At 59.8% G+C, this 22,065-nt stretch overlaps 2 protein-coding genes and 1 long non-coding RNA gene across 5 annotated transcripts in view; 1 reads left to right on the forward strand and 2 right to left on the reverse strand.

Moving 5' to 3' along the window:
• Window positions 1-14: 14 nt before the first annotated feature.
• LOC135365347 (uncharacterized) lies at window positions 15-4,930 on the forward strand. Its single transcript, XR_010413016.1, has 2 exons — window positions 15-300; window positions 4,808-4,930. It is a non-coding gene; the product is annotated as an uncharacterized LOC135365347 (long non-coding RNA).
• A 535-nt stretch (window positions 4,931-5,465) lies between these two features.
• Window positions 5,466-12,606, reverse strand: GNAT1 (G protein subunit alpha transducin 1). Its single transcript, XM_045863810.3, has 9 exons — window positions 10,208-12,606; window positions 8,974-9,016; window positions 8,726-8,867; window positions 8,467-8,624; window positions 8,250-8,378; window positions 7,860-7,989; window positions 7,432-7,585; window positions 7,114-7,305; window positions 5,466-6,728 (listed from the first exon to the last, which is right to left on the reverse strand). Exons 1-8 carry the CDS (start codon window positions 10,311-10,313, stop codon window positions 7,115-7,117), a joined length of 1,053 nt encoding a protein of 350 aa, XP_045719766.1. The 5' UTR covers window positions 10,314-12,606; the 3' UTR covers window positions 5,466-6,728; window position 7,114.
• A 148-nt stretch (window positions 12,607-12,754) lies between these two features.
• The window catches only part of SEMA3F (semaphorin 3F), a 29,346-nt gene continuing 20,035 nt past the window's right edge, over window positions 12,755-22,065 (reverse strand). For 2 of the 3 annotated variants that reach the window (XM_045862330.3, XM_045862329.3), the window contains 13 exons: window positions 20,542-20,635; window positions 19,123-19,242; window positions 18,801-18,940; window positions 18,570-18,684; window positions 18,338-18,407; window positions 18,024-18,168; window positions 16,668-16,890; window positions 15,969-16,057; window positions 15,799-15,840; window positions 15,464-15,621; window positions 15,206-15,273; window positions 14,759-14,892; window positions 12,755-14,093 (listed from right to left, as the gene is read on the reverse strand). In XM_045862330.3, coding sequence (XP_045718286.1) covers window positions 13,680-14,093; window positions 14,759-14,892; window positions 15,206-15,273; window positions 15,464-15,621; window positions 15,799-15,840; window positions 15,969-16,057; window positions 16,668-16,890; window positions 18,024-18,168; window positions 18,338-18,407; window positions 18,570-18,684; window positions 18,801-18,940; window positions 19,123-19,242; window positions 20,542-20,635 — 1,812 coding nt within the window. In that variant the 3' untranslated portion in view covers window positions 12,755-13,679. Of the gene's footprint in view, window positions 14,094-14,276; window positions 14,468-14,758; window positions 14,893-15,205; window positions 15,274-15,463; window positions 15,622-15,798; window positions 15,841-15,968; window positions 16,058-16,667; window positions 16,891-18,023; window positions 18,169-18,337; window positions 18,408-18,569; window positions 18,685-18,800; window positions 18,941-19,122; window positions 19,243-20,541; window positions 20,636-22,065 lie in introns of all 3 variants that reach the window. The other variant, XR_010413009.1, reaches the window with a different exon arrangement.

The raw sequence follows: 22,065 nt of genomic DNA on the forward strand, positions 1-22,065 counted from the left end.
GGCCCTCCCCCGGCCCGCCTGCTGCAAAGGGGCAGCCCAAGCGCTAAAGAGCCCCTAGGTGGGGGAGCAGCTGCTCCAGGAGGGGCTCAGTTGAGTCCTGGGGGAGGAACGCTTCAGTCCAGAGCAGATTCTCTCCGAGTGCCCTCTTAGCCCCTGAAATGCTCTGCGCTCACCTCCCTGAAGCCAGAAGAGAACGGAGCAATGCTTAGCTTCGGTGAAGTGTGCTCTCAGTGGGGAACTTTCAGATACCAGTCAGACACAAAATGTCTTTTCTGCCTGCTTCACCCTTCCCAAGCAGAGGTGGGATAGCGGTGAGGACGGGGGGGGGGGGGGGGGGGGGAGAGGTGGGGGGGAAGCGGGGAGGCTACCTGCATCAATTCTTCTCTCTTCACCCCAGGTATTCAGAAGAGATTGAGGCTGGGACAGACAGGGGTAGGGCCAGTGAGACAAGAGGGGAGCATGGCTGGGCTTGTGCTGAGCCTCGCTGGGCTCTCCCTGGCCATGCCCCCCATTTCCTTATTTCTAAGGAGTAAGAGACAGCTGTGCCTGCCCATGGGAAGTGGGGATGGGGACTTAGTGCCCTGGGGGGGGGAGGGGTTTTAGGCTGTCCTGTTCTTGACTGGGGGGCTCCTATCCCACCCCTGCCTGCCTCCCACCCAAGGCCTTGGTGCTCAGAGGTGGGTGGTCGGTGTTAAGGCCCCCCAGGCCTAGCCAGCACGGAGCTGGGAGAGGCCTTGACCTTGGGGGTGAGCTGGGGGGTTCCCAGAACAGCTGTGTCCCTTGCTTCTCAGCCACTGGCTCTGATCCGATTAATTCCATGGCCTCTGCTGTTCCTAGCCAAGCTGGATGTCTCTGTGTCATGTCTGCCCCCCTCCTGGAACCGGGGGAATGCCCTCAGAGGACAGGTCTAACCTCTCCCCTGCCCTGGGCTGGGAGTCAGGACTCCTGGATTCTCTTCCTATTGACTCACCAGAGCCAAGCCCTAGCCTATCTCAGTTTCCCCTTGTGTCACAGGGAAATGGCTCTGTCCTCTCTCCTGGCCTGAGGGGAATGGATGAAGGGGAAGATGTGAGCTGAGGGAGGAGACTTAGCTTTGGCTGGGAGTGCCAGGGAGCTGGGAGGACTAAAGAGAAAGGCACTGGGATGGTGGCAATCCCTCAAACCACCCAAGCTCCTGCCCTGCTAATGGCTGAAAAATAGGAAGGGACTGGCTTTCCCTCCTGATCTGGGGCTAGCGTAATCCCCAGATCAGAGCTTACCTTGGTCATGAGGGACCCTAAGTCTCTCCCCCTCCAAAGGGGCTTGAAGACTGCCCACTGGGTAGTTCAGTAGGAGAGGTACTGACCAGGGTCCACCCCCCCCCCCCACCTCCCAGCTATATATATCCTGGATGCTCACTGAAGCCATTTGCAAAGCACTGAGGGCTCCCACTGGCAGTTCCTAAGGGGCCAGGCCTGGCATCAAGGACACCCAGCATGTGGGTATTGGGGTCCTCAATCCTGACTGGAGGGAGCTGGGCTGGGCTGCTGTGGGTGGCCTGAGGCAGCATGATGTGGGGTCCCTGGGCCAGACCAGTTGTGGCCAGGAGGGGGAGGGGCTGCCTGTTTGTTGATGGTAGGTCTGGGCCCAGCCAGGGCAAACACAGCCCGGAGGCCTTTCCCTGCCACCTGCCGAATCTCCCAGCCCAGCCTGTGGTGGCAGGATAGGGGGCAGTTGGGATGGGACTCAGAGCTGCCGGGCGCCTTTTCCCGGGGACCGGAGGGAATGTCCATCCGTGTAACACAGTGGTGGGGGCAGCCACTTGGTGTGGAGGGGAGGGGGCTTTATCTCAGCCCTCAGCCCAGCCCCCACCACTACTCCCCCATCTCCAGAAACTGAGACACAGGCCCAAGAGGCTGCCAGACACGTGAAACAGAACTTAGGGTCCCGGCATCGCTCAGACTCTCCTTCCGGGGTCCTGGTAGCCCTTTGCTCTCCTCCTCCCTCTTCAATCATGTCCTCTCAGCCTCCAGCTATGTGGCCCCCTCTCACCATGTCACCACCTCCCCTGGCATGTCATCCACACGGTGCCCCAACACCCTTCTCCGACAGTGAGACCCCATCTTCACCTCCAGCCCAGTCCGTCCCCAGAGCCCAGCATCTGCACCCACTGACACCTCAGATACTCTGCGGGGCCCTGCCTCACCCTCAGCCAGCCTCCTTGACATCCTCTCAACCTGCTCCTTGTCTCAGTTGGCCTCCCCCCATCCTAACTGGCTGGCCACACATGTTCCCGTTGTTCTCAGAACACACCAGCCCCTTCCCCTCCCTGGCCTTCTCCCCCCACCTCCTCAGCAGGCTCCTACTTGTCCCTCAACACCCCCATAGAAGATGACCTCTGAATACCCTGGCCAGCTCTTCCGGTGCTTCATGTGGCCACTCTTGCCATCCCACCACACAGCCTCAGTGTCTCCAGGTGCTCCCTCCGGGTTGTCTAGACGGGAAAGCAACCTGTGGGCTTGGCTCTGCTGAGGGGAAGAAAGGCGCGTGCCAGGTTGGGGAAGAGAAAGGGCATTTGGATAGAGGAGACAGGAAAGCGTATGAGTGTGGGATTAGCACCCGTAGGGGGAAGGCTGTCTGTGTGTGTGTGTCGGGGGGCAGGACACTTGGCCTGGAGTCATGTGGGGGGTTTTAAGGCCTCATAGGAGAGGAGGGTTCTCACCTCCACGCCCCAGCGTTGAGGACCCACACCCATAGCTCCTGACTGTGCTCTGCCCAGTTTGGTGCCTGGGAGGCTCCTCTTCAGGGACAAGCAGGGCTTTAGATGGTATAATACAGGGTGTGAAACCCTGTGAGGGACCCATAGGCAGACAGTCCTGTCTAGGCCTCCCCCTGCCTGGGTCCTCAGAGCTGATGACCTCTTGGCTGAGGCCTGCTCCCACAGTTCTGGCATGCCCTCCCTCTCTCCCCTGAGATCTGGCCCCCGGCTTCTCTGGCCACTGAAGCAGCTTAATGAGCCCAGGTCACATGGGCTGTGCTCCTGCCTGTGGGGAGGGCCCAAGCCCCTAGTGGCCACCCGACCGGGCCCTGACGTCAGCAGCATTAACCGTCCACCAGGCTTGTCTAATCTCTGGTCAGTGGCTGGGCCAGGTTAGTCCCGCCAGAGCCAGAGCTGAAGGCCGTGAGGGCCCTCGGGGGCACCTTGAGGTTGCAGGTCAGGCAGGGATGGTGGTGATTGGAGGTGCCCACAGTAAATGACCCCTACCTACAAGACTAGGGTGTGGCCACTGTGCTGACTCTGGGCCGGTTCTGATCCTCTGCCCTCAACTGTGAATCAGGCATTGAGCACCCATTGATCCTGCTCCTTAGGGTGTAATTACACTGGTGCGGTGAGTAGGGCCAAGGAGGCTCTGAGCTGGGAGACTCAGCACCACCCCCCACCCCGCCCCAACCCCATCATATTTGTGGCCATAGGCAGGGCAACTTGGGGCCAGGCCCTGGCCCCAGCCCATGGGATCCAGGAATACCAGTCTGGAATCCCTGACCCTGGGGTCAGAATTGTGTGTGGAGGGGACTCCCTGGAGGGTGGGGTCTGGCCCCTGCCTGGTGTTTGGGCTTCTCTCTGCCCCTGGCCCAGGAAGGCTGGGGAGCTCATTACTTTTCTTCCAAGACAAGGTGACTATGTGGAAGACCCCATTAGCACACCTCTCCTTACAGCTTCCTCCCTTCCAAGCCTACCACTTCCAGCTCCTCAAAGCCTCTTGTCTTCTGCCTTGCCTCTCCCTACTAAATCCTGAGGTTACTCCCCTCAATCCAATAAACTGCTCAATCAGAGGGCCCTTAGTGGAGATGAGCAGCCTGGCTCAGCCAGGCCCAAGACCACCCAGTGAGGATCCTGAACCACTGACCCAAGCCCCATCTTCCCCTCAGGAACTCTGAGTAGCACCAGTGTGGCTGAGTTCCCTTAACCCATCCAGGGTCCCTCTACCACCACCCTGTGCTCAGGCCTGGGGACCATCAATCCCCCGTCTTCAGCTCACTTCAGGCTCACAGCTCTGCCCTCTACTTGGACACTGAAGATGCTGCCCACATGTTGCCTTCTGCCCAGTCCCGGGTATCTGTCTGCCTCCTGGGCATCTCCCCCACGTGGCCACAGGTCTGGCAAGCTTAGTCCAGTCAACACTCCTGTAGTCCCAGCTTGGTGGGGGCATCATATGCACTTGTACAGATCCAGACCCTTGTGGCTGAGCCCCATCTGCAGATCCTGGCCCCATGGGGTAATGGGGACATAAGTCTCTTCTCATGGATTCCCCAGCCCTGCTCTTCTCTTCCCCCATACCCTCTCACACTGGCCCCCAGGAAAAAATGTGTGCCCCTACATACCTGTTTTCATGAAAAATTTTAATGATTATCTTTTTCCAGAAACAGAGTTGTAAAATATTATTGATGATTTTATTTTCATTAAAGCTAGGAAAATAAGATCATAAATTGTTTCACATATAGATAAAATAGCTAAGCTTAAAATAATGTTGAGTTTTAATATACCGACTTCCAAATTTTTTTCAACTAATTTAATATTCTATAAAAAATTTACCATTAAAAATACATAAAAGCATGTATAGGAGTGGACAGTTTCCTTTTGCTTCAAGCTCCAATATGTAGCTCAGCAGAGTTCTCTTGGATCTTGTCTTTATTTAAAATTTTGATATTTTGCTCATCATGGGTTTTTTGCAGTGATTTTCTTTCTTTCTCTTTTTCTTTCTTCCTTCCTTCCTTCCTTCCTTCCTTCCTTCCTTCCTTCCTTTCTTTCCTTTCTTTTTCTGAGTAGGTTCCACACCTAATACGGGGCTTGAACTCACAACCCTGAGATCAAGAGTCACATGTTCTACCGACTGAACCAGCCAGATGCCCCTGCAGTAATTTTGAATTTAAAAAGTTGATATCTTCTTTATCTTGATTACTGAACTTTTTAGCACCACCTTAAATTTTGCACCCCCGGTAAGTGCTTCTTCTGCTTCACCCTGATCCCAGCCCTGCTATTAGGCCCTAGCTTGAAGGGCTTCCGAGACCCATCATCTTCTGGAGGAAGCCCTGGCCCTCAGGCTGGCACTTGGCACCTGCCCATTGTCTCCCCACCCCATGTCCCCTTTGCCTGTTCTTGCCCTATTGAACTATTATGGCCCACAAGCCCGTGTTTCTGGCCCCTCCTCTCCCTGATAGAATAAGCTTCTACCTCAGAACTCCCTCTTGATCCAAGATTATCCCTGTGAACGTTTCCCACGGCTCCTTTCCCCTTAAAGCCCTCTCGAGAGGCACAGGTTGGTCCCATGCCCCCAGGAGTGCTCCTGCCATGACAGGCCAGGTGCTTCTCCCTGGAAGAGCCCATTTTCCCATTTATGTCCAGCCCAGCACTGGGCATTTAATAAATGCCCATGACTCGTGATAATGAACGCCTTTCCCTTCCCCACAAGAAAGGACAGCTGGGGCCTGATGCAAAGGTTTATTGCTGAGTCTGTGCTTCTACCTGAGGGGAGTGCAGCCTGTCATCTGGCCTTGAGAGATGGAAGCCCCTGTCCTCGACTTAGCACAGGTCTTGGGTCACAGGCATCAGCAAGGACTCAGGCCTTGATGAGGAACTGGGAGCAGGGATATAGGGACAAGGGCCTCTGTCCCTGACAAAATTCAGACATGGTCCTCAGTTTTTCCTGCCAGGGAATGGGCTCTGAATGGAAAGGGTTCGAGAAGTTGCTGGCAGGGACAGGAGGGTTACCTGGGTTTGCTTGTGACCCCACCTGAGGTAGACCACTCTGGGCCCAACCTGGGCCTCAGTCATTTCCCAAATCCTCTGCCTGGGGCTGATCGATGGAGCTGGACTCTGCCCCCTCAGCCGCCCCTCAGGACAGTTAGACCATTGGCCACAGTTATTGTCAACAGTACCCTCCCTCAACAGACCATCCCCTTGGCCGGCTGGCCTGGAGCACTGTGGGTGGGTGGGGGTGAGGTAGGACATGGATCTGGTGTCCAAGGATGGAGGGGGCAGAGCCTGTGGGGTAAGGGGACAGGGGGTTACTCTGAGCCTGCTATGTGGGGAAGGGTCCAGCTTGAATCTCTTCCTGACACCCAGGGGCTCCCAGGTGTGCCCCCCACTCACTAATTCATCCATGCAGGAGCCAAACAGGCCAGAGTGGCTTGGACTTTGGACTCCTGAAGCTACTGAGAGGGACAGTCACTGGCCACTGGGTAGACAGGTGTCAGACTTGTCACATGGAGGTGGTAAGGCTGGAATGGGCTGATGGTAAGCCTTGGAGGAGGGATCTCTGCCTGCTCCCCCGCTCTTCATGAAACTGGGAGGGAGGGCTATTTGCTGAGCCCAGACCCACCAGGTGAGTCATGGGCCCCCTGGGGAGAGAGACCTGCAGGAGATTGGTCAGTTGGGCACTGCTGAGTCACTGTGAGCTCTAGCTATCCCAAGTCCTGCCTGTTCCTAGCTGGGGCTGGCTGGGGTGGGTCCTGGAGGCCAGCGCAGCCAAGCCGTGAAGGGCAGCAGTGGGGTTGGGGGCACTGGGCTCTGGGAGACACGTGGGAGGGTCAGGGCCTCAAGGCTAGTGGGGCTCGGAGTTTTGGGTGTGTGGCTGGTGGGGCCACAGGCTGGGGCCCAGGAGTTCTGGGGGGCTGATAGGTTCCTGTGGGCTAGGGCTACAGGGCGGCTAGAGCTACGGAGTGTCAGGGACACGCATGAGTTCAGGCACCTGTGAACAGAAAAAAGGAAGCGAGTCAACATCCCTGAGCTCCAAAATAATTGGCTTTCGGCTGAGAAGCACTGTGGAGGTGGGCTTGTAGACAGTGACACCAGAGGGATCAGGGCGGGGTCAGAAGAGACTAGGTGGGGGGGACCTGTGCACCGGGAGTGCAGGGTGGTGGTGGGCAGTGGGATGGAACCTGAGGGGCCAGGGTGGGGCCTGGGAATTGGGGGCCAGCACCAGGTCATGGAATGGGTCTGGAGAGCTGGGGCAGCCCCTGATATCCTGCAGTGGGGTCTGCTGCAGTGAGGTGGGGTGGAGAGCTGGGGATGGAGAGTGAGGTATGAGACCAAGGGGCAAGACAGGAGAGCATCCCAGCCCTCGAGGAGCCTACCTCAAAAGAGTCCGCAGTCTTTGAGGTTCTCCTTGATGATGATGTCTGTTACGGCGTCGAAGACAAATTTGACGTTCTGCGTGTCCGTAGCACAAGTCATATGGGAATAGATCTCCTTCACGTCACGGCGCATGTTGAGCTCGAGGAACTGCACCTTGATGTAGTTGCCCGCGTCCTCGTATGTGTTGGGCCCTGGCAGGGAAAGGGGGTGCTCTTACTGGGTGTCCCCACTCCTTCCCGCGGCGGGGGAAGCGCAGGCCCAGATCACGGGGTTGGAGCGCCGCCTGGCGGCCAGGCTGCGGGGGGGGCGGTTCTCACCGTCGTAATCCGGGAAGCAGATGCTGAGATGCGCCTTTTTGATCTTCTCGGTGAAAACGTCCTTCTTGTTGAGGAAGAGCACGATGGACGTGGTGGCGAAGTAGCGGTGGTTGCAGATGCTGTTGAACAGGTGCAGGCTCTCGTGCATGCGGTTCTGAGGAGGACAGAAGCTGTCGGGCACCGGGTGGGGGGCACGGGCAGCCGTCCCTGCGCGGTCGCGGCCCACAGGCTCCGGGGCACCCGGGGCCATCGCGCTCGGACAGCTCCAGGTCAGCTTCCCCCACTGCCCCCCTCAGCGTGGCTGCTGGCTGTCTTGTGTCCTCATTCGGACTGTTCCGGAACGAACGTCTGCTCTCAGACGCTCCCCGCTCCCGCAGTACTGTCTCCGGCTTTCCCCTGAAACACTCCAGGCCCTGCTTGGCACCCACCACTTCGTCGTCCTCCACCAGCACCATGTCGTAGGCGCTCAGCGCGGCGATGAAGATGATGCAGGTCACGCCCTCGAAGCAATGGATCCACTTCTTGCGCTCTGAGCGCTGCCCGCCCACATCGAACATCCTGTGGAGCAGTTGGGGCCTGAACCCGCTTGGATCCCCCTGGACGCGCGCACAGGCATCCCCTTGCCTCCTAATGCTGGGGGCACTCAGATGGGACTGGCATGTGGAGGGGCCGGAACTTTCTGCGGGCGGGGTATCAGAGGAGGGGCGGGGTCTCCTTGGGATGGGGCCTCCGGGACGCGACGGGGCCTCGGGGCGCTGCACTCGCAGCCGGACCCCCAGAGCGAGGGCAAGGGCGAGGGCGAGGGCGCGGGGCCGTACCGGAAGTGGAGGTCCTTGAAGGAGAACTGCGTCTCAATGATGCCTGTGGTCTTGACACGCGAGCGCAGCACGTCCTGCTCAGTGGGCACGTAGCCCGGGGTGACCAGGCGCTCCAGGTCCGAGAGGTAGCTGCGGGAGACCGCGGGGGGTGGGTGGGTGCGGTGGAGGGGCGTGGTAGGACCCCGCCCGCACCCCCGCGCCCCGCCTGCGCGCTCACTAGCCCGCGGAGTCGTTGAGCTGGTACTCAGAGGCGCGATCGAAACAGGCCTGGATACCCGAGTCCTTCCACAGCCGCTGGATGATGTCCGACATCTCCTTGGGCATGGTGCCCTCTTCGATGGTGTCCGCCATGTGCATCAGCTTCCGGGCGTCGTCCTGAGGGCAAGGGTGGGAGTTGTTGATGGTGACCGTGGACTTGAGACCGGTCTCGCGCCTCGAGTCCCCGGAGGCCCTGCTCAGCCAGTCTCCCTGCACACCTGGCGGGCAGAGTCTCCATACTGGATGTTGAGCGTGGTCATGGCGCGCACGATGGCGAGGATGGACTGCAGCGTGTTGCCGTAGATGATGCTAATGAACTCGAGGCACTCTTCCAACGAGTACCCATCCTGGTGGATAATCCTGCGGCCGGGTTGAGCCGGGTCAGAGCCAAGTGGACTGGTGGGGAAGGACAGGCCCGGTGCGCGCGCCCACCCTCAGGGACCTCAGAAAAGGCAAGGGCACTCACTTCATCTGCTTGACAATGGTGCTCTTCCCGGACTCACCCGCACCTGGAAGGGAAGCCCCGCCTCAGAGCTGCGCTGGCCGCACCTCCCCACAACTTCCCCACCCACCCTCCACCCCGCAACCGGACGCGGAAGATGGGGACCCGCAGACTCAAGGCAGGTACAAGTCCAACCCCAGTTCCCCTTGTTTCCCCCACCCTCCACCCCAAAGCAAGGTCCTGACACCCTGGAGGAAACACGTCTGTAAATGCCAGCAGTGACATAGGGGGCTGACGAGGGCAATCAACGACCTCAACTGTGTTGGGGAGCCTCCAAGACCCCTTGTATTTGCATTCTTGATTATTCTGAAACCAAAATAAAGGAACCTGGAGCGCCACATTGTGGAGGGTCCTGGTACTGCACGCAGAGGATTATTTGACCGGGTCAAGCCTTGCTTTTCAGGGGTTGTAGGGAGGGGAGTGTCTCCTAGAGGCTCAGAGGGAATTAGCGCCTTTGAATGGGGGAGAAGACAGAGCTCACAGCCCCTCTGAGCCTGCTCTCAGCCAGGGCTTTGGGCATAGTTAATGGGATTTCTGGCTTAGCCTCTGTCTTCCTGGGGTGCTCTGGCTTGGTCCCTCTGCCCACATCCAGATGCCTGATTGGATCCTGGAGAGCCTGGGGTGGAACCTGCCTGCCCTCTCAAAGCAGCTCCTTCTTCCACTTGTGGGGAGGTAGTGGCCCAGAGGCATGTGTCAGCCCCACCTCTCCTCACCACCCATGGGACCATGGACTTGGCTTTATCCGTTCTCCACTGGGCCTTAGCTCTAAAGAGGCACACCTTCTTTAGGTCTGCCAACAACAAAGCTCTGGAATCTAAGGGCTGTTGTCTGTGGATCCGGACGGTCCTTGAAGATGCCCACTCCCCGGAGGACTGTTACTTTCTTCTTCCAAAGAAGCAGCCCTATCGTAGGGCTCCCAAGGAAGCCCCTGGTTTCTGACCCCTGCCCAGTAGGGCTTCTCCAGAGAGGAAGGTGCCCGAGTCAGGGCCCTCCGGAGAGGGGTTTCATGATGGGGTACCCAGCCTTGGGGAGTCAGGGTATCGCCTATCAGGGCCAGGGCTCCCACTCAGTTCCCTGACCTGTCTTAGGGTCATTCTGCTTCCCAAGTCACCCCTGTTTCACAGAAGGGCTACCTGCCTGCCCCCACCCCCGGCCTCCGACCTAGTGGCAGTGGCCCCACCTGGACCCACACCCATACCCAGAAGCAGCAGTTTCACAGTTCGAGCATCCTTCTCAGCATCTTCTTTTAGCTTCTTTTCCAGCTCTCTTGAGTGCTTCTCCTCAGCGCTGGCCCCAGCCCCCATGGTCCCAGCAGCAGGTCAACAGGGTGGTTAGTTGGCTCTTCTAGATGGAGGGGATCCCCAGAGCCGGGCTCGGGCCGGCCTCAGGTCTCCCAACACCCTTCTGACTCCGGGACTGGCAATCAACTGGCTTTCCCCAGACCTGTGCAGGCCCGGGTGATGCTGCTTAGTGGGATTTGGGGGCCAGGGGTTCCCAAGAGCCAATGAGAGACAAGGACAGGTGAATCCAGCTCAGCCCCCAGCCCTCCTAATCAGGCTGGCATGGCCCCAATCCCTCAGCTGCTGACTTTGCACCCCTCTCTATGAGCCCCAACCCTCTAGGAGAGACCGTGCAGACAGTCCAGCCCCTGCGCCGGAGCAGGGGGACATGTTCCGTAGGGTCCAGGCTTAGAAGGGGGAGAGTAGGACCCTGAGCCCCTAGGGTGCAGGCAGGGAGGTGGGGCTGGTAGAAGGGAAGAGAGGGAGAGCCAAGCATGGAGCACCTGCCCATGTCCAGCACTGGACTCAGCACTGCTCTTATTTTGTAAGCTCACATAGGCCCTGGTGGATGGGCATTCACGTCATCAGCCCCATTCTACTGATAAGGAAGGAGAGGCTCAGAGGGTCACACAGAAGGAAGTGGTTGAGAAGGGCTGGGTGACTCTGGACCAGGGTTCTACGCTCTGCAGAGTCAAGAAGGAAGGGAGGACATTGCGTTTGCCCCGCACCGAGGGCTGGATCTGACCTGGGCAGGGCCTCTCCATACCTCCACGGCTCCAACAGACTTGGGGGGCGCCGTGCACGTCTGCTATGTGTGCCTGGGTGTGTGTGTGTCTATCCTTTGCTGGCAACAACCAAAACAATGACATGACACATTTGTTCACGTGTACGCTTGCATGTACGCCCGTGCCTTGGGAGCACATGGGTGCCCACGCACGCCGGGCACATGTGTGCACGTGTGTCGACACGCTTTCGTTCCTTCTTCCTCACGTGCACACGTGCTGATGTAGCATGACACGTAAACTTGGGTATTTGTGTATGGATGCAAAAACACGCGCACACGAGCCGGTGGTTTTCGCCTGGGCGTGTGTGTGCACTTATGCACGTGCGTGCCTGCCTGTGTGCACACTTGCACGTGCCTGTGCCTATGTGCACACGTGTGCCTGAGCACAACAAGGTCTCTGACATGCAGAGATGTCCAGGCTCTTCCAGAGCATATTTTGCAGGACTGTCGTCAGATGGGGAAAATGAGTCCCAAGGCAGGTGCTCCCAGGGGCACGGAGGAGGGACTCACTTCCTGTCCTTCTCCTGATCTGCTCCCTGTGGGTGTCTGAGACCCGCTTAAGGGCACGTAGGGCATGCCTGTCTCAGCTGAGGGGGTCTGGGGTCTGCGTATATGTTCAGACGGGACAAGGAGTACTGCTGGGTGGAAGTCGTTCAATTAAGCCTAAAGTTCCCAGGCTCTGGAGATTTCTCACCTCCTATAGGAAGACCCAAACCCTGGGCTCCCAGGGCTCCCTCCAGAGACCCTGAGCCTTCTGGCTGGACTCCTCCCGGAAACCTGGCTGCCTTGTAGTACTCAACTCTGTTGCAGCCCCAAGAAACCATGAGGGGGTGCCAGGGCCTCAGATCCTGAGTAGTGGAGACTGTCCCCAAGCCTGTGGGAAATGGATACTGGCTCCTACCAGAGGCTGGTGGCTTCACATCTACCCTGCTGGGTGGGGGTGGGGTCTGTCCAGAAACAACAGATGATCTGTGCTACTTTCAGCTTCCAGGGTCCATCCATCCTCTACCCCCCACGTTGTAAGTGGGCCCTGGGGGTGGGGGTGGGGGTGGGGTGGCTCTGCAGCCCCTAGGGATTTGGGGCAGTGCAGGAGCCCAGGTTTGTTACACCAAGGCAAATCTGGTTTCTGCTTATTGGGTTTATTTAGAGTGGGGCCATCCACTGTCTCCCAGTCCCCCTCTGGCTCCCCTTGCCCACCAGATATGGCCATAAGCCCTGTTGGACCCATAGGCCTCCCCAGCTCTTAGCTTCCCCTGCCAGGGCTTGACTCATTAAATTTGGATCAGAGCCCCCAGCCCCACTTTCTCCCGTCCAGCAGCACCCCACCTGCCCTGGCCTTCCCCACCCGTGGACATTCGCTCATGCCAGTCCGTCTGCTGTGATCTGGCTGGAAGGAAGCAGGAAGGTTGGGAATTTTGTCAATTTTCAGGGTGGGGCAGCCAGACTGTGAGGGCTGTAGCTCTGTCTTGCCGATACTGAGTCCTTAGCGCCCGGCACAGAGCCCACCGCAAAGCCAGGTGAGAAACCAACGATCAAACCTGCGAGTGAGTGAATGGAAGCTGAGCTTGCAAGAGAGGCGTGGGAATGGTGGTCAGGCCACATAAAGGGGGGCAGGAAGGACAGAATGTGGGCTTAGGCTGAACCCCCATCCTCCCTCCACTGCTAAGGAGAAAAGCCAAAGTCCAGTCCCAGAGCCAGTGTTTATTAGCAAGATGGAACCCAAGGGCAGCTGTGGCCTGGGCAGCCGAGGGCCACCGGGAGCCCCTACCCACCTACCCCAAAAGCCCCCCAGAGCTATTTACACCCATCCTCTGAAGTGGTGGGCAGAAGGGAGCCCTGGGGAGCCCCTGAAGGCCCCAGGCCTCCGCCACGGCCCCCTCTCCCCTCAGCCCTGCCTGTACCTGCCCCTCTGCTATTCTCCCAGCCCCCAAGTCACAGTGGCCCAGAAAAAGCGAAGAGGAGGTAGAGCGGCCAGGCAGGGAGGGAGGGAGAGGCTGGAAGTGTGCCCCACCCAGGCAGGGCTCCTTTGCTCCTGTCCCCAATAAATAGAGAATAAATACCCGGGAGGGGGCTGGCCTTGACTGAGTGTCCCCTCCCAGGCAGGGGCCGGCCTCCTGTGGCGGCCCCTTCTTCCCTCCTCCGAGTGCATCTGAGCCCCCCACCCCCGCTGCCCGTCTCCAAAGTAGTCCTCGCACCCGCGTCGGCGTGTGCCCGCGGCACGCACTGGCAAAGGGGAGCAGTCCGTGCCCTGTCCGGGGGGAGCTTGCTCCCTCCCTGGGCCCTGCGGATTCCGGCGGCGGCGGTCGAGCAGGTGGACTCCCAGCTGAGCCCAGGGGCTGCGCGGTCCCGGCCTGGCGCCGCCGACTGGCTGGGCCTGGTCAGGCGGGCTGTTTCCGGCCGTCTCCGACCAGCGTGGGTCTGAGTTTCGGACAGTGCTGCTGCGGAGGCAGGCCATATACAGCCCACCAATAAATACTGTCTTTGCAGGGGCGGGGCGTGTATAGAATATAGATATTTTATATATATATATTTATATATATATATATCTTTTATATTAAAAGGGACAAGGCCGAGGCTGGCCCACTGCAGGGCTCAGGCAGCGGGCCTCATGTGTCCGGCGGGTGGTGGCGGCGGTTCCGGGGCTTTTTCTGGTCCTGGGGTTCAGGAGGCCTGGGTGCCCCCGGGGCCTCCCGGGGGCCTGGGGGCACGTGGCGCCAGTAGCCCTGGCAGTACTGGTGGATGAGGCCCACTTCTGGCTGGGCCAGCAGCTGCGCCAGCTCCTGGTAAGCGGGCGTGGGGGGCCCGGCGCCGCCGGGGGCCGGCGGGGCGCTCACAGCTGGCGGTGGGAAGAGGGCCGCGTGGACGGCGTCCCGACCCAGCACGTGCAGCTGTACCCGCGTGACGACGTGCTTGAAGTTGTTCTCGGTGGCAGTGCAGGAGTAGAGGCCTCGGTCACCGGGCTGCAGGGCGCGGAGCAGCAAGCCCTGCTCGGTGCGCAGGAAGCGGTCCTCCGCGCGAATCTGCGGGGGCAGGGAGCTGGGGCTCAGGGCTCGTGTGACCGCCCTGCCGCCCAGCCAGCCCCCGGAGCAGACCAGCTCTGTGGCCGTTCCGTGGAAGGGGCTCCCATGTGCAATTTCCACGGAGCAAGAAAAACCCACAGCAAGTAAATTTCCACATAACACCTGAATCAGGCATCCACGTACTTTTCCATCTCAGGAGGAATGACCGTGGGGGGATGCTGTACAATGGGAGAATTGTGGAGCACAGAATTTCTTTTTAATGGGAATACCCAACCGAAGTATCCTTATAGAATCTCCATGTAAGGACGGATGCCTGGAACACATTTCCATAAAACGAGGGCTCCTCCACAGAATTTCCACACACTGGAGCTCGTCTGCGTGATATTTCCATGTAATGAGATATACCTCCAATGGAGCACATGTATGGAATTTTCATGTAAAGAGGCATGCTTACAAGTGGTTTCCATATAATATGGAAATTCTAGACTTGCTGTATAACTGGATTCACCCAAATGACTTCCACATAAGGAAGGGGAACTTGGAAGGGCTTTCTTAGAATGGGGCTGCCGCAGAGGGCTCCTATACCACATTCCACCCACATGGCACTCCTCCTGCACGGGGGACCCCCGCATCCACGGCGAGGACTGTGGGGTACAGGAAATCACCTCACGGCGCCGGTCACTGGGATCTCGCTGAAACAGCCACTTAACAGTGGCCTGGGGCGAGCGAGGCTGGCACTCGAGGAAGGCCGCGCTCCCTGCCACGCCGTACTGCACGGACTCCACGGCGTTCTTGTTGGCTGGAGAACAAGAGGGCGCAGCATGAAAGCGGCATTGCCTCTGCGCAGACTGCAGGCCGCCAGGGGGCCGGTGCCGAGGGGCACGCACAGGGACAGCCACGCGGGAAAAAGGCAGGGCTATACCATCGGGCATCCGCTCCTTCCTTGAGTGGTTGGCTAGGGACATCCCATCTCCCAAATCCCAAGCCCCCTCACCCCCCGCCCCGGGTCATGTGAGAGTCCTTCCGGCCGGGGGGCCCTGGGAGCAGCTCCATGGGCTGCACAGGGCTCTGCACCACGAGGAGCGCCCAGGGGGGAGGCACGGCACACTCACCGTTGGAGTTGAACCCACGACACTGCCTGATGGGGTTCCCGTGCCGGACATCCTGCCGCCGGCTCCGCCTAGATGACGAGAGCTCCTGATCAAGTATTTTCAAGGAAGCTTGCCCCCCGCCAGGTCCCTGTACCCGCCAAGACTCCAGGGAAGAGTCTCGTCCATTACCCCCAGGGAAATATCACATCGGCCACCAAACCCCCAGGACAGGCCCCTGGGTCTGGTGGCTAACATTCCAGGGGTCTGGGGGGTCCACACCTCTTGGAAGATGCCGTGTATCGGGAGCAGGCCTGGCCATCCCAGGCACAGTAGGGGTCCCGGGCGAGGCAGCAGTCAGCACAGGCAGCCCCGTATGCCTGGCAGCGATGCAGGCTCAGGTGGGTGACGCCCACGGCCGACGCCACGTACAGTTGTTGCTGAGGGCAGGGGAAGGGGCTCGTCAGTTCCCTCCCCACGGGCAGCCCCATCAGGAGCCAACTGGGCTCCTTCCCTTCCTGTTCCATGCCTCAGTTTCCCCATCCCTATGCCAAGGGCAAGACCCCAAGGGGGAACATCCTCCACCCCTACCCCCAGCCCACCTCACTAAAACTCACCCTCTTGGAAGAGATGGTCATGGTCTTAACAGGTGCTGGGTCCTGGAAGAAGACAGGGATTAGCCTGGGGACTGGGGACCCCCTCCCTGTCCTGATCTGGAGGTCTGAGGTAAGCAGCCAGTACTAAGGAGGGCCAGGGTGAGAAGAACAGCACTGCGTGTCATACCCACCTTGAAGACCTCCACCTCCTCCAGCATGAGCTCCTCCATCTCCTGGTCATCCTTGGGCAGCACGATGACCTTCTGCACTGTCCCGCGGTCTGGAACGGGCCGGGCAGGGCCTCAGTGGGGCTGAGGACGCTGGGGAAGGGGTACCAGCCTCAGCCCCTTCCCCCACCAGGCCCCCAACCCCCAAGGGCAGTGGAGCAGGAGCTCTGTACCAAGGTTGAAGAATTTCCCCTGGATGAAGGGGCCCGGGATAAGGGGTGGGGGTGGTCACGGCTGGGGTCTGCCCCTCGCAGCCCAGACCCTCATTTTAGGCACTGCTGAGGATAGGATGCTGGCGGGATTCCTGTGTGGAGGGACTGGAGCTGTGGGGAGCACACCTGCGCATGTGCACACGAGAGCGTGTATGCCAGGATTTGGACCCGCGTGTCCTGCAGGTGTCCACCACCCGTTCCCTCTTTCCTGACCCTACATGGGTCCCCAGGTGCCCAGTGTCCCTGCTCTCCCAGCCCCCCGGGGGGGCTGGGGATGGTGATGGGGTTTCCCCACCCCTTGTCTCAGCTATCCTGGCTCCGAAGGATGAAGGTAGCAGAGTTGACCTTGGCAGCCTGTAGCAAGCCCGTAGCAGGGTAGTCCCCACCCCCCGATCAGCACCCTCCACCCAACGGGCCGAGCATGGGAGGGTCTGGGAGCAGCAGTGGGTACCTGTGCCCAGGAAAAGCACCTCATAGCGCCCGTCGGCTGCATCCACCTGGTCCACGGCGACGGTGGTGAGCCTATAGGGAGCGCCCGTGCGGACGACCAGGGGCCGCCTCTGCAAAGGGTACACGGCCTGGTACATGAGCGGGTGGCTGCGCATGAAGTTAATCACTTCGTCAGGGTAGTCCTTGGTGGACTTCATGGATGGCGTGAAGGTTCCTCCAGGGCACTGCAGGCACGTGATGAGCGTCAGGCCCGGCTGGGGCTTGCTGAACCCCTCAACTTCAGGAGAGGCCTCTCCTTTGTCCATCCCTATCACATGCACCTGCTCTGCTCCTCGGAACCCCCATCCAGGCTTTTCCCCCTCACCCAACCTCTCTGTAGGCCCTGTTTCAGCCGAGGTCCCAAGGTCCTACACGGCCAAATTCCGCAGCCACCTCCCTGGCCTGTGTGCCGTGACCTTGTGGCGGCATTAGGTGGAGCTGACCCCTCCCTTCCCCTGTCCTCATCCCCCATCCTGTTGTCTCCTTCCTCCAGTCTGCCCCCCACACCCACCCACCCCTGCTCGAAGTCTACGGCCCCAAGTTCCCTTAACACCCTGAGGGTGCTCTGCCCTTCCCTGGTGCTTTTCCCTCTGCCTGTCCTGCACCCCCGCCAGCCCGACTCTAGCCCATCCCTCCAGCCTCCACGTTCACCTTCGGGGGAAGACTTCCCTGGCCAAGGCTGAGACCAGCTCCCCCATTCCAGCCCTGACCACATGGAGCCAAAACAGATCACATGTTCTCCTGCTTAGACTCCTGCAGAGACCCACATCACACCAAGATCAAGTGAGTTGCCTCCTACCACCACGGGAGGTCCTGCAGGCCGGACTCTGCCAGCCCTCATCTCCCCGGCCACCATTAGCTAACTACACTGACGCCAACTTGCCCTCCAGCTTTGTCTTGGCTCCCAGGCGGCAGCCCCCTTCCACCTTGCTTGCCACACCCGGCCACTATCTTTGTTCCGGGATCCTGGCTGGGCTCTTCACAGCCTGGTGCTGTGTAAACGGTGTTTCATTTCATTTTGTTTTATTTATTTATTTTTTTAAGTATGCTCTATGCCCAATGTGGGGCTCGAACTCATGACCCCAAGATCAAGAGTTGCACGCTCTACCGATTGAGCCAGGCTGGCGCCCCTGTTTTGTTTTTTAATGTCAGCTTTATTTAAATGGATAAGTGGTAGGTTTGTTTGTGTGTTTGGTCCTCCTCCCCTACCTGGCTGTGAACTCTGTGGTGGTGGGGCCTACAGCTGCAAAGGGGCTAACCCAGAGCAGGCCTTATAAACAGAGGGGAAAGGGAAAGGTGGAATGATGGGGGTCCTCACCGTGCCGGGCCGTGGGTAGGGCATCTTCCCCGAGAAGGGCATCCACTGGTAGTTGGGGCCCTCTTTGTGGGCAAAGGGCCCGTTGAAGACCATGCGGATGTCAGCCATGGAGTAGACGCACACGGCAGAGCCTCGGAACACGGAGCTGCGGGCGGGGCAGGCTGCCGCTGCAGGCGGGGCAGACCCTCGGCCCAGGGCCCCTCCCCAGCCTGCCCCCACCCCACAGCGCGCCCCACCGGGCTGGGGTCCTCCCCACGTCACAGCCCCCCAGTGCAGCCAAGCCCTGCCACCCCCAGCCCTGGCCCCAGCCTCACCCTGAGGAGGTGAAGACAGCGTAAATGACTGGGTTCCTCACATCCTGTGTCTGCTGAACAAACACGTCCTCTGGGGGCAGAGGGAGAAGACGCCGGGAGGGTGCATTAGCCAAGAGCCCTGGGAGCCCCACTCCTGGCCAGGGGGCCCCCCGGAGGTGCCCTGACCACCCCCATCCAGCCCCCACCCCTCCCAGAGCAGCCACACGACCCAGCCTGCATGCCGCGTACTCACGGAGCTCGTCGAAGTGGGTCTCGATGCCGTCCTCACTGGGCACGGAGCACACCAGCCGCGCCTTCAGGAACGTGCTCCACTTGTTGACCAGACAGCAGTGGCCGCCGTCATCATTCTGGGGGCAGGGGGGCAGGGTCAGATCAGCTCTCACACCCAAGACCCTGCCACACAGGCTGCCCGAGCCAGCGCGGGGTCCAGAGGGGGGCAGCACGGGGCCCCGCCGGCGCGTACCAGGCAAATGCGCCCGATGCGGGCGTACACAGCGGGGCTCTGCGGCGCCTCCGCCGACCGCTCGCGGAAGAAGAAGTAGAGCTTGTCGTCGTTGCGCTCCGCGCTGTCGGGGATGAGCTCAGCGTGGATGAAGGAAGGGTCTGCAGGCGGGCACGGGTCAGCTGCACAAGCACCTCCCCAACAGAGCCCCGGCCGGGTACAGGAACGCCGCCTCCCCCCCGCCGCCAGCCAGTCACAGGGCCAGACCCCCAGCGGGCGCCTCTGGAGGATCTGGCCGCATCCCAGACACGCTGCCCGCCGGGGGCCTCTCGGCCGCCCTCACCGTTCAGCCACCGGGAGTTATACTGGTCCGTGCGCATGGCCGTCTGCTTTCCCAGCGTGCGGAAGATGGCTGCATCCGTGCCCATGAAGTCGATGTACACGCCGGCATAGAGCTCCTCGTCTGCGGGCGGGCAGGCGGGTCAGTCAGGGCACAGCCCAGCGACCTCCAGGCCAGGGTCCTGTCTCCCCCTCCGACTCCCCAGGGCATGACTGTCTCATCAGTGGGCTGCTGGGAAATGCTGAAGAATTGGCTCTGGGAGGATTGGGATTAGCAGCAATTAGCTCTGATGAGTGGCGAGAGCCAATTTCTGTGGTATAAATACCCCCACCATGGCTGACTTCAAGCTCCTAACCCGGGGCCACCGCAGGTGGAGCTGGGGAGAGCTGCCGACACCATCTTATGGTCTTTCTACCCCACAAATACAACACGTGTAAATAACCTCAAGAACAAAGATAGTAATAAAATGTGGTAACATAGGAAGTAATGAGTTGTATTTTTACTTTTGTTTTGAAAGTAATTTATTGGTAAATTATATAACTTAGTGTTTAATAATAGCTGGCTCACAAAATACCTGAAAATTTGCAGAAAATTTAGCGACCACGCTGGCTCTAGCATACCACTCCGTGTCTTCCTTCTAGACGTGCCCAGGGCAGGCCCTGCCTTCCCCCATCAGACTCCCTGGTCGGGGAGCCACCATCAGGCTAGGACCTTTTCAGTCAGCAAGAGGTGGAGGATAACGTCCACCCCCTGCCCCGAGGCCTTTCCCAGGCCTGGAGGTGGCACAGTGCCCAGCAGTTGCTCTCAGGGGCAGACTGGGTTGGGCAGCCAGCAAATAGGCAGAGAACAGGGCCCAGGGTCGTGGTGGGCTCGCCCAACCTGCGGGTAGGGGCAGCAGCTGCTCCTGAGGCCCCAGGTAGGACTCCTCCTCACAGAACATTCCCCCAACTCTCCTAGACACCAGGCCAGACCAGAAACAAACCCTGCCCCCCTAATTGGTGAGAGGGCCAGGACTCTCCATCCATGCTTCCTTGTGGTCCTCTCCCAGCCTCCCAGACACACCAAGAACATGTATGGAACCACTCCCCTTCTGCAGCTTCCAGTATAGACCAAGTTCATCTTCTCTCTCATGTAGTCTGGGGCTGGCCTTTGCACGGACCCTATTTCAGGGTAGGATCTGGCCCCCTTAGCATTCCATGCGAGGGGCTGGAGAGACCCTCACACCACTCGTCTCTGCCCCTCGGCTCACACTGGGGTCTGGTCCTTAGCCCTCCCCCCGCTGGGTGGGGCCCCGAGGGAGGGTTCAGGGATGGCATGGTCACGGTCTCTGCCCCGGGGAAAGTGTTGGTGCCATTCCCCCTATTCCAGAGGCAGAGGCCACACACTTAGGCTGTAGAACCAGGATGGGGTAGAGGCACTCACTGATGAGGGCTGAGGCTGTGTCCAGCTTGGGGTCGTACGGACACTTGCCCTTCCCTGACTCGAGTCTCTCCGGCTCCAGGTAGAAGATGTAATCCTGCAGGGCAGAGGGGAGTTCAGCATCGTCCAAGCTGGTCCCACAGCCAGTAAGGGTAAGGGTCATCCGGCCCCCAGGGTGAGAGCAAGCCCCCTGGAGACAGCCTGAAGCCACATCCCTTCAGTCCCCAGATATCCTTGGGTTTTAACTCTGTCCAGCCAGGTCTCCCAACCCAGGCCTCCCAAGGCCACGATGCACATTCCCAGGGAGGCGATTCCTGGTCCCAGGTATCAGATAAGACCTGAGAACCAGGGGCTGAACAGCCCCCCCCCCACGCCAACTGGTTCAGGTAGATTCTGGTCAGGGCCCCTCAGGCCACAGAGGCACAACTCTTTGAGCTGTGGCCTCCTGTCCTGGGCCAAGACGGGGCTGCCAACTTGACCAGGGCAGGAGGTACTGGCCAAGGGTGTTGCCAAGTCCCACCAGGCCAGAGGGCCCTGAGGGTACTGTGTGCCCAGGCTTTATGTCCTACCTGTGGTCCTCAGGACAGGCTAAATAGGCCACGGCCTTTCCCCTGCCCCTCAGCAGAGACCCCGGTTCCCCATGTCTCCCCAGTGAATCAGGAGTTGAGAGGTTCAGCCCAGACCACAGGGATTCACAAAGCCCTCCGTGCCTCCCAGCCCAGCCCTGAAGATGCTAGCAGAAAGGCTGATGAAGGCACTGGGACCAGGATGAGCTCATGGGGAGAAGGAAAGGGAAAGAGAGAGGCACAGAGGCGGGAAGGAGGTGGCGGCAGGTGGCAGGGATGGTGATGGGAAGGTGTACACAGGCCCACGTCCAGTAACACTCTGCACACGGGACTTCCGCACACACGGGGCTGCACACACAGCTTGGCACACAGCACTGTCAGCACGTGGAACCCGCCGTTCACACCCTGGGCACACATGCAGTCGGAGCCGCCCCACGTTTCAGCACTCCCTGTCACAGACACACATGCTCACGTGACCACTTGCTCTAGCACTCACCGGCAGCCCCTGCTCCCCTGCCCGCCCCTGCCCAGCCCCAGCCTCCCCCCCCCAGCCCCCCTGCCCCAGTCCCGGAGCATGACTAGGGGCAGACAGCTCTGCCCCTTCGGCCCCAGAGGAGCAGAGTCCCCAGCATGTGAGTGTGCGGGACACCTGTGTCTGCCCATGACCCATGGAGGCCTGGGGCACGGACAGGCGAGAGTAGTATGTCAGGCCGCATACACGTGCCATGTTCGGACTCTGGATGCTGACTAAGGTGTGCGCTGGAGAGCACACGTGCCCACGTGAGTGTTGGTATAGGCTCATGCATGTCAACACACGTGTTCTGAGGGCTGAGGCTCTGCTGTCCCCGGGCTGCCTTTGCACCTGGTGGCTTCATGATCTCTTGCCTACAGGGACTCACTGAGGCTGACACAAAGCCAGCTGGGAATGCCTTTGGAGCCTGAGGGCACTGCGGGGGAAGGG

The sequence above is a fragment of the Mirounga angustirostris genome, unplaced genomic scaffold (assembly GCF_029215605.1).
Source record: "Mirounga angustirostris isolate CCGP_5_RB_7025 unplaced genomic scaffold, mMirAng1.0.hap1 SCAF_1, whole genome shotgun sequence".
Taxonomy (NCBI): domain Eukaryota; kingdom Metazoa; phylum Chordata; class Mammalia; order Carnivora; family Phocidae; genus Mirounga; species Mirounga angustirostris.

Excerpts from the sequence above, each read along its gene's own strand:
- GNAT1 (XM_045863810.3), bottom strand. The coding sequence starts at position 10,313 with ATGGGGGCTGGGGCCAGCGCTGAGGAGAAGCACTCAAGAGAGCTGGAA. Across the intron at positions 8,868-8,973 it reads ACCATTGTCAAGCAGATGAA|GATTATCCACCAGGATGGGT; the intron begins GTGAGTGCCCTT and ends ACCCGGCCGCAG. Across the intron at positions 7,586-7,859 it reads TGGTGGAGGACGACGAAGTG|AACCGCATGCACGAGAGCCT; the intron begins GTGGGTGCCAAG and ends TGTCCTCCTCAG.